The 11526-nt window shown below is 40.9% G+C and overlaps 1 protein-coding gene across 1 annotated transcript; it reads left to right on the top strand.

The window, feature by feature from the left end:
* Positions 1 to 2040: 2040 nt before the first annotated feature.
* Positions 2041 to 4744, top strand: LOC140240096 (uncharacterized). The gene is made up of 2 exons (XM_072319908.1): positions 2041 to 2147; positions 3459 to 4744. The coding sequence occupies exons 1-2, from the start codon at positions 2041 to 2043 to the stop codon at positions 4537 to 4539; spliced, it is 1188 nt and encodes a 395-aa protein (XP_072176009.1). The 3' UTR covers positions 4540 to 4744.
* The last annotated feature ends 6782 nt before the right edge of the window (positions 4745 to 11526 follow it).

Raw genomic sequence — 11526 nt, 5'->3', positions numbered from 1 at the left:
CAAGGCATTACCAAACACTCTTGTATGTACACAACGTACATGTAATGATGTACGTATGTGCAATCACTGGCAGTCAAGCGAGTACCACGTACATTTTCTCTTTTTAATGGCACAGTCATTGCAAGAAATGCGTGCATTGATAATTTTTTTTTTCTCCTTGTAGAGATTGCAAGATTTATTTAGCTGACATTTTGACAAAGCAAAACCAGAATGGCTATTAAGTTAAAAAATAGTCACTTGGGAACAACAGTAAGGTCAGGTATAGGCACAGTCTTGAGATGTTGGACTCGATGCTCTTATCCTGCGCAACTTTAAGTAATTACAATATTGTTTTTCCTTACGATTTCAGCACATCTCAGTTCGTTTCACCTTTTTGTGATCACCATTCATTTAGAACTTCTGAACTCTTTAATATGAAAAAGCAGAAGTTTGATTCAGACAAACAAGAAAGTGACAATTTTTTCTGTGTACAATATGACTGTGGAAAGTATTCAAAACAAACCATAAACAACAACCAAAATATATAAAGAAGAAAAGGATGAAGAGATATCCTAGGGTGTAGGCCCTCCCATTCAGAGTTTGAATGACCACTTCTCTTTTTTATTGCCACTGAGCTTGCCAATAGTATCAAGACTCGCTAGAAGAAGTACATGTCATGTTTCCAACGGCCACGTTTGACAAGTTTGGCAGGAGACTTTGCAAGGTGGAATATTTGAGGGGAGCAGCATTCTAACAGTGTCGGAAAAGGGTAATTGCATGGCCTCCCCCAACAAATGGCGAGTTTCTGGCGGGTCACCCGAGAACCGGCTCGCTCATTGTCGGTGTGATTACAGAGACGCTGAGGGGGCTTTATGGCTGTCGGATGGTTCGATGTACTCGAGTAAACTGTCCCGACAGTAAAGCTTCTCTTACAGGAGGGAGTCCAGCATCCTCTGAAGACTGAAGAGGTAACGGTGTCAACGGGGTATCGTTTCGAAATTTGCGTCTTTTATTGATCTTCAACTTCAAAGTTCACAGCAAAGCTGACTTGAGCTGTGAACACGTCACAAATCCACAAACTCCAACCCACCATTTTCGTTGCAGTTGTTGTTGTTGTTGTTGTCCTCCTCAAAGGTGGCTCTACATTCTTGAGACTGGACAGACACCAGGACAAGAATAGAGAGATCAAAGCTCTCTCCAAAACCTGTATGTAAACTGCTACCGCTATTGTTTGACTTTGGGATAAAAGGATTACTTCTTTCGAACTTCAGTGAGTTTCATCAATGGTATTAAACCCACTTAAATCCTGGTGCTCTCTCTCCCTCCCTCTCTCCCTGTCTTTCCCTCTCTTTCTTCTTTCTGTTTCTCACTCTCTTTGTCGCTGCATGTTATTGGTAGCTGTGATTGGGGAGGTGTATTAGGAGCACTGTCTGCCCAGAATATTGGCTTTCACGTCAGCGTGTCTTGAGGCGGAGGAACCCCTTTGAATTCAGACACTGCTAGCTGATCTCCTTACATTGGAGTATGTTGGTTGTCTGCCTGCCTAGGTGTGAGCAATGCAGTGTTCGTTGTACAGCCCACAGATAAGTGGTAATTTTTCTCTTTTTTTTCCAGCTGTCTGCTTTGTCTTCTGTATTGCTTTCTGGTAGAGAGGTATGCACACAATGCACTGTTGCTTTGGGAGTCTTATGTCATGCACGAACCACTCCAACTCATAAAAGCTTCTCTGAGAAATTTGTTCATATTTTGAATTCCCGTGTACGTTTATTGCCCCATCCTATCTGTTTGGAGCGCACTGCAGCTCTGTGACAGGTCTGTTGTAAATTTCTTATTTTGACAATCTGCAATGTAATTTGTTTTTTTTTAAACATGTTAATTTTTTTTTTTTCAGCAGTATCTTCACATATTTCTTCCACCTGCTTCATCCACTTGCTATATATGCCCACCGTCAATCTGTCTATTTTCCATTCATGTGACCATCTCTCTCTCCCTCTCTGGTTTTGCGTCCAGGTCGTTTGAAGATTCGTATTGTGAGCAATGTAGACCAGCAAGGCAAGCCCCATGAATAATGTGCCAGTGCAGAAGATGAAAGTCAAGCGCTATACTGTCCTCCTCAGTCTCGCTGCTCTCTGCCTCGTCGCCCTGTGGACTGTCTACCAACAATTCAGGTACGTCAACTCGCTCGACTCAAAACGGTCGCCCCCGACATTTCGTAATAGGACCATGCTCGCAACGAGTTATAGGAGATTGCAACTACAGGAACGTCAACTGCAGGATTCTGAATGCCCAATTCTGAGTAGCTGTAAACATACTGTAAAAACCAGAAGTGTTTGTGGCATGAAATTTTAGCAAATTGGAACCGACAGCCTTTTTCGGGGAAAGAAAGTTTTGCGAATTTCCACTGGCATTTAATGCATATAGTGTCGATGAGAACTTTCGCATGCATTTCAATTTTGCAAATCTTGGCTCTTGCAAAATTCGTGAAATCAAAGTGCACACAAAAATTTGTGGTTTGACAGTAGTCATCGTGCACTTTGATCTTTGAACAGAAGCCTGAAATTGATTTCATTATTTAATACCTCTTTTAATAACAAAAATCCCTGCCCCTGGTTTCATGCAATTCCTGCTTTGTACCTTCTTGATTTGCCATGAATCAATAGATGGATGGAGTGAAATCAAACGAAGAGAATGAATGAAGAAATGTCAAAGTGTTTATCAAAATCTAACATTGGATGAGAAAGTCACAGTGGTATCCATAGCAACCACATGATGCAAAGCAGATGAGATTGAAGATGGCCATGATTCTCGGGTCGCCCATTTCCTACCACCAAAAGAATTTGTCTTCTGAAAAAAGGAATTCAATCAGGAAAGAGGGGTCATATTCCTCATACTGAATTATGCTAGAGGTGTTTAGCCAATGCATTTTTTTTTTCAATACAGAAAGGGTTATAATGATCCGAAGCACAATATCTACAAGATCATTGTGAATAAGCTAATGGCAAAGATTGGGAGGAGATGACATCTATTTCACTGTATCTGTTGTACTGCCACCCAATGGGACTGGACCATTCTGTGAGAACATTATGAAACTGGATTAGTTCCTGCCAATGGGGCTGGATTATCAGTGAGCATAAAGAAATGGATAATACCATATTCAAACTTTCCCATTATCATGTCTGATTCTTGTGTGAACTCTGCTGCTGTATATTTATGTGACTGCTCTACTTTACAAGGTCAACTAAGATGTTTTTTGATTAACTTTTTATGCAACGTTGATGGACATGCACTCTTCAAACAGAAAGTATTTTGACGTTTCATTTCCTATGGAAACAACTACGTTTAGCTTACTTGTTTTTGTTTGAATTGCATTGTTTTGAAAAAGAATTAACTTTGTGCACATGTTTTATCTCACAAATAAATGAGAGTATTCTTAGTGTATTTTCATTAATTGATCATTGTTTACTGTTCATTCTCAGTAGCAGTCACCCAACATACAACTGGGGCTACAATGATGTGAAGCGCCATCGGAAGATAGCCACTGGCCACATCCCAGATGTTCCAGGGTCGGAGGGCTTTGATTGGCCAGTGGTACGTCGTAAATACTTGCCAAACTATTTCCTGATGTGGGACCGGCCTCAGAAGACGGCGAGTGTGTTGTCGTATCGGGATGGCAACATGGTTTTTCTGCACCACAACAAGGCTGGAGGCTCCAGTATCAGGAAGTGCTTGCGAGAGATTGGAAAAGAGAGTGGATTGAATGTGTCCAGCAGTGTATTCAGTTATCGCTATGCCGCGCAAGAATTCCATTACTGGAAGCATGCGCCGAGGACCAGGAAACATGTCGGGTTGTATGGTGGGTATGCTTTTGGGGTGTGTGATGTCTTGAATGATGGGAGACCGTGTTCGTACTTCACCATGATACGGGATCCGTATGACCGTGCCATCTCGGCGTACCTCTACTGCTCGAAGAACACGAGCAAGGACCAGCTGTGTACGGCCCTCAAGGCCAGCGAGGTGAGCGTGGTGGACTGGGCGCTGCACCACGGCAGCTTCTTCTTTCGCCAGCTGCTGATGAACCCCGCCGTCTGCAACGGCTCGTATGACGACACCGAGTACCTCAGGAACCTGGACGGCTTCCCCCACAAGTTTTCGCGCGACATCATCCCCTGCTGGTTCCATCACAAGGTGCTCCTGCAGCGCATGTTCACGGAGGAGGAGCGCGACAGGTTCCTCCAGCACGTCATAGACAACCTAGAAAACTACTTTGCCGTCATAGGCCTCCTGGAACACTTCGATCTCAGTCTTTCAATGCTGCAACACGTCTACCACGTCCCCTTCAGGGACAAGTGCTCAGACGCCCACTACAACACAGGCAAGTTCCGGAGGGTGCAGCAGAAAGTGGAAGCCGAGAGGTTGGTGGCTTCGCTGAAGCAACAACTTCTCGCTGACCCGCGAGTCAACGAGACCCTGCGCGCTGACCTGCTTCTCTACGAGAAGGCCAAGTCCATTTTTGCAAGACAAGTTGAAGTGTACAGCCATTTGACCGGCAGGGATTCGTAGTTCTTCCTGCCTCAAGTCTTACCATCGCAGGTGGAATTGTGAACCCAGTATGTACATTGTGACCAAACATCGAGGTATTCCTCGTAGTCCATGAACAGGCCCTTGATCATTTCCGTGATAATGCGATGAGAGTCTGCAATGTGCAACTATGTGGAGGGATTGTAGACCCTTTTTGCACAGGTGTTGTAGTTGATGGTGCTGTCACTGACAGTCACGGGTGAAGTAACATTACCTATACCTTGCTGTAGGTTTCCAAATAGCCAAAATTTGCTAAATGTGGCAGTTGTTTGTAAATCAACTTTTTTTGTGCTATAAACCACGTTGTTAGTGCGTTCAGTCTTGTGTGATTGCGTTGTGTGATCCATCAAAATGAAAGATATGTACCTTCCACAATTTCAGTGAACCAAAAGACTCTCAGTGATTAGCAGTGACTTGGAATTATGATGGTACCACATGCATAGGTCACATTTACTGTCAAAAAATACTTGCAGTAAAGCGTGGACAGCCCATGCAGCATTTAGTCCAGACTAATGGGGATACTCAGGAGGGTACAAGAAAAAGGAAGTAATAATGTCTTCTGGCCAATAGGTATAATCTAATTTTACAGATATGTTATTTGTCTTTTTGCTATGCCTGACCTTTTTTTTAAAAAGCAGACTTGACTTGAGTGAAAAGTCCTTATGTGTACCATACAATAGCTAAAACTTCTGAAGGCATGCCTATGACACGGTTCAGCTGTGTCCTGCCCAACACCCACTTTCCATCTGTGCCATGGCTTGTCATTTTGTGGATAATCGGCCATACTTTGTCTGCAGGTAATAATGCGCCCAAGTCGGGGACAGCAGGTGATCCCCTGTTTATCCCTGTTTACAGTTCTGCGTAACTTCAGTAATATCCACAAAAGGGGAGAAAGAGGCAAGCCATAGAATGATGAGGTATTAAAAAGAAACAAAAAAGAGAGATGGGTTTCCATGGGTGTTAATGGCGAAGATCTATTGAACGTTGATACATGGTATTCTGCCGCATTGAAACGTTTGATTCTTTCTTGTCGACCTGCCATCAGGTTTCTTCTTTCTGAAGTACATGTAGACATCTGTGTCAGTATGGTTTGTTGACAATGAACTATGCACTGCAAATGTCTCCAAATATGAGGTATAGCAATTGAGAGAAATTTTAAAGGATGTGTTCCATCATCGCTATGTCCTTTGAATCCATCAAATAGCTCATAAAATCACATTTCGCTTGTAGGGCACAGATTTTTTTTTTTGCTTTGTTTTGTTTTGTTTTGTTTTTTTTTCCACATACAATAGTGTACAAGTGTGTCAGTCAAATTCAGTGATTTTTGTGTTTGATAGGAGCTGCACCTATTTGTATGTTTACGTTCTCACAGCTTGACAAGGCACGAGCTACACTACCAACAAAATGCTGTCACGGTTATGATTTCGTGAAATGTGTGATGTTGTAAATAAGCTGCTATTGAAAAAGATGACAGTACTTGTACATGTTGCATCAGAGTGAAGTTACTGACTGCTTGAACAAATATACTCCATCCACAGTAATAATCATGTGGTGTTCATTTGCCCTAATTTTCACGAGTTCTTTTGCCTGATTGGCACTGTCCTTGAAGCTGACTGTATTAATACTTCATATTGCTTTCGTGATAGAGTTGTAAAAGAAAAAAGACCTGATCTAATATGCGATGTGGATAAATCCACATTTTTCCCTACTTTATCTGAACATGTTAGAAAAGGGTATTTTTTATCATTGTACACTTTGTGAGTTTAGATAAAATCATGCATATCAAATTTTTGTATGTTTCTTTTGACTTTAAGAAAATCAATGTCTAAAGAAATCATGCGCTAAGAAAACTATCCCTGTGTAAAACTCTTCCAAGGTCTTGCCATGTTTTGTTGGTGAATGTCTGTATTCGAGTCTATCATACGTTGTACGCCCAGCAGCCTGAGAACAGATTTACATGATTGGTGAAGAAAGGGCATTCTTCCAGATATATCCACATTTCAAGAGAATCATGTTTGTTCTTAACACACGTACTGTACATCTGTCAGTAACCATGTTGTAAATGGAAGAATAACTTGCTAGGTCTATGGAACAATAGCCCGTTCAGGAGTCTGATTTTAACATGCTATCTCACTTGTCTGTGAATATAATATTTGTTAACATGTTGTGTGTCCCATAGGACTCATGCAGATAATCAAAGCTGTGGTGCAGTTCGAAATTTCACCCAGAACACATTTAAGGGGAACCACTTGTGAGATATTGATGTGTCTGGGATATATCCCTGCCTTTAGTGGGCCTCGTGTCATGACAGAGCTGCCAAAACTTTGTGAGGAATCTTGTCGAGAAAGCTTTGCCTATAATTTGTGTGCCGTGCAGCGGAGCAGTTTCCCAAATATTTATATATCGACGCACATGTAAGATACATAGTGTTATTGTCAAATTGCAGAAAACATGACTGCCTCTCATCTGTACTGTCACAAGGCATATCTAGATCCCTTTCCCGTCGTGGATTTAGGGAGAGTGTTTTCTGCTATGGAGCTCCCCTCTACTTAGTCGTAAATGGCAGGTGAACGTAGACCGGTGTAAATCCATGTGATGTGTTGAGTGCACCCGGGCAAATGCTACCTCAAATGTCACTACCCAGGTTTAATGTTTGCTGCGGGAAAGGATGGATACATGTATCAATTTCCCGTTGGCGTAGTCAAGCATCCAGCACATAAACATGGAGTCAGTCGCAGCTCTCTTAAGTATGAACGACCCCCGAGTGAAGTGTACATGGGAGATAACCAAATGGTCATGGGAAATGTCGAAGGTCGCCGATACATATATACGATGCATGTAATTATGGTTTTATACTGAAGCTATGTATAAACCCACACATTCCTGTTCGTGATCCCCAGTATCAGATACTAATATAATACAGTCATCGGTATCAAAAGGCTGGCAGAGGGGGTTCTGATATTTGATATTTGTATATTTTCACTCTCTTCCCCACTCCTGGCTTCATTTGGCAGTCTTGTTTATATGTGTTGGAAAATGTTTAAAAGAAAGAAAAGAGAAGGGGGGGGGGGGAGGAAAGAATATTCCTGTGATTTTTGGACGGAGTGTTCTGACTTGATGAGAGATTTATTTGGAGTATCGTGTAAAGCTGGAGACTTGCCTTCGGTACAGATTAGAAGTGTGTGAGGAAGTTCCTTGACACCTTCCGACCCCTCACAGATGCCGCCATATTTTTCCAGCATCGCTATTGCGGCACTCCCATGGCAACACAATTTATTATTGTCAGAAGAACCGGAACTGCATAGTGTACTTGTATAAATATGTGGCACATCTGTAATTGTATCATCTGGCCAAAATGGGGGGTGTTAGTTAGCAAACCCTCGTAAAGTCTCTTGACAGGTTAAGATTCCATTATTATGCCACGCCAAAGCCTTTATTACCTTAGTAGATTTCAAGCCATGTAACCCTGTGTGTATTTTTGCCTACCTAAAAATATGATTATGTGCATGATACTAAGTATGTAAAATACATGGTTCTTTAAAAGCTCTGTAAGAGCTTGGCGTGGGTTTGCACACTATGCAAATGCTCTGAGTGATAACCATTGTAGAATCATAACACTGTAATAACTTTATCCCTGTGAAGAACTTTTTTAAAATAACAACTTTGTGTTTATGCAATGTCTTTTGTTTATAAAATTTGCACATCAGTATTTCTGTCCAATGAGAACCATGTGTGTATGCTGTAACCACAAAGTACAAAGGACACTTACTGCTAGCTTTTTCTGCACTGTTTTATTCCTTATTTTGTATTTCTGATGCCTGCAACAATGACAATGAAAGAAAATGGGGGTGCCGGTGGGGGTGGGAAGAATGAAAAGTCACTCTTGAGAGAAGTTGTCGAGAAGACCCACATTTTCCTCCCATCCAGCGAATAAATACACATGTCGGCCTGATCATGTAAATACTGCCCTCGTGTGTTTACCGAGGCCAGAAACGCTACTGATGGATGGGCCTGTTTGGTGGTTTGTGCAAACAGTCGGCTACCGACAGCCGCAGAAACTCGTTTTCCCTGTCCGTCCGTCGTGGAGAGAATTGGCTGGCCGTCTCTCTCAGGGAATCTATGGTAAACAGCGTCACCCTCCGTATCGAATTTTGGGCAAATAACGTTGGGAGGCTGTGAGGCTCCTCCAATATGGAATGCCATGCAGTTTTTTATTTCATGATTCGCAAAGAAAGATGATAGTACTCAATGGAACTGGAGTGCGCATCATTTTAGGAAAACACAGTTGAATCTGACGACTCAAAAAAAAAAAAAAATCATAAGATATAAATAGATGGAAGTATAAATGGGGAACCAGAATAAGTCAGTATGGTTGGAAGTCTTAAATCAGATGGATTTGCTTATTACAACCACATGATTTGAAACATATGCACAGGAGTATGTGCTTTGCAGTTTCTACAGTTTTCATAACCTGTGAATGGCCAAGGATACCTCCTTGGAATGACTGATGTATGCAATTCTCTGAATCATTTTGTTATGAACTTTGTCTTGTAACATTAGTCTCTTAGACGTTTTTTTTTTTTTTTTTCAGATATACCAGGTGTTGTATACATGAATGAATGGAACAAAACGAGATTGTAAGTTACAGTAGTCATACATCGTATAGTCTTGTAGAAAAGACTGTATTTCTCGCTTTCCTGAAAACTTTAATGTGTTAAGGAAGAATTCTGATTGCTTAATATTATCCTTGTGATGTGAAAAAAACTGAGTTATGTCGGAACACCTTACACGAAAGTCTCTGCCTTTTCAACCAAGTGTTTGGTAGGTTGATCACTACAAGTATTTTTAGTTACGGCAGTGACTGTGTGGAGGTAAGTGGAATTGAGGAAGAATCCTAAATATTTTTGATAATCACAACTGATCGCACTGCCAATTTGATACTTTTGCTCTGGCAGTAATACATGATACAAAATGTGCTTTAAGCTAAATTCATTTAAAAAAAAAAATAAAATGTTTGTTTGGCCGCCTCTGAAGAGCAAGTATATTTATTTCCTCTTTCTGAGCTTGCTCAGTCATACCTCGGAATGACTTCCTCTCCAGCGGGGGCGCCATAACTACCTCCCAACAAAAGAGGCCACAATGAATGTATACGCTAATGTCTCGAGGGGAAATCATCAGAATGTGAAGCTGTCAAAATACCAGCATATGGTACATCTATAACTTTGCGGAGAAGTTTTTCCCCTCCCACTACAAACTATGGTGGATGTTGCGTGTGGCTCCATAACCTTTTGTCAGTATGTCATGCTTGATTTGTCAAACTGCAAATCGAATTATTCTGGTGAATCGATCGAGGCTTTTTTTCTTTCTTTCAGTGCTTTTTATCTGTGAAATGACAGTATGAATGTTTGGGGATTTTTACACTCGTATGTGTTGCAGATATTCCAATTCCGATTTTTTTTTTCCTTTTGTGAGATAAGTGTTGGGATATTGGTGGGTGGTGTTGCTTCCATTCTTACCTGATCAGACTAGATTTGTGTTAAATGCATATGTCAGAGTCATTGTTGTCTTCTATCCAGACACTGCGAAATCACTTTTTGAGGGCAGAATTTTCATGATATGCTGGTATTAAAGTGGTATTTGCACTTTCCTCGCAGAACTGATATAATTTGATTTAGAAAAAGAAACAAAATTGAATTGTTTGTTCCCATTTATGGGAAAATATAAGCAAGAGAGTCACTTTTTATTTCAACATGTTGTTACATTTCTGTAAAGTTGGGTTTGATTATCAAGACTATATTCACTGGTAGCAGTGAACTTCTAATTCTGCTCTCTCTAATTCTGCTCTCTGCACTGCAAATAGTAGATCCAGAAGCTCTTTAAAAAAAGAAAAAAAATGATTCGTTATAGAATCACACCATTCTTTGTGCAGCAGGATTCTTTTCGGTGTAAATATTTCTGTCTTTAGACCACTATGTGGATGTGTGGCTTTGTTTCATATACGATATTCACTCGTGTAAATATGACAGTGTATAGCAATGTGTGCATGTCAGTATTACTGCTATTCATTTCGGGTAAAACATTGAGAAACTGATTGATGATCTATGAAAGAAAGGATCACAAAAATGTTTATATATGTATATATATTATATAGATATACAGTATGCCTGTTTTCATTTTTTTTGGTTTTTTTGTTGTTAAACATTCAAAGAATATTTGCACACTAGTGTTTGTGTTCATGATTTGTACATTGTATGGCTCGTCATCAGATGCATTTGTTGAGCGCGTCCTGAAATGACATTTAGGATGGTAAGTATGACATACATACTTTTTGTATTGCTAGCCCCTATCACAGTCCCAACCCACGTGGGTCTGGTATACACACAAATGGATGCATCGTTCCACCTCAGCCCCAATGAAAAGTTTCATCTAGGCTCTGAGTCAAAGAACAGGAGAAGTTTGATTTATAGAAGATTAATCACAGTGAGAAAAGTTTTTACGGATAGGTTAAAAAATTTTTTTTCTAGTGCCCCTTTCATGCTTAGCAAATTTTACCTGGTGCATGCTAGTGAATCCGGGAAATCTCGTAGTATGAAAGGTCTCTTGGGTGAAATTCTGGGTAGTATGCTGGGTGACTTTTCAAGATGCTACTCTCCAACAGTCCTTGGTAGATTCCCGAGTGTCCCCTGGAACTCCTTGGCGATGTTGTCGTGTTAACTCCTGGGCGAAAAGTGAAGGTTCAGTGTACCAACAATGTTGTGCGGGCCGTTTCGCACATACGCCATAACGTGTACTTCCTCTGGAGAAGAGCGGATGAGAGAAATTCAACCGGAAGCTCATTCGCTAGTTTGAAAGATTTTTTATATTTAATTTTTTAAAAATTTTTTTGTATCCCAAGTTCCATTCCCTGTTGGCTCTACCAGGTGATCCCTGAGTGACTAGCGTGACAAGGGTATAAATCATCTTTTTTTC

The sequence above is a fragment of the Diadema setosum genome, chromosome 2 (assembly GCF_964275005.1).
Source record: "Diadema setosum chromosome 2, eeDiaSeto1, whole genome shotgun sequence".
NCBI lineage: Eukaryota > Metazoa > Echinodermata > Echinoidea > Diadematoida > Diadematidae > Diadema > Diadema setosum.
Note: the sequence above shows the minus strand (reverse complement) of the source record. Positions and strands in the feature narration are given on the sequence as shown.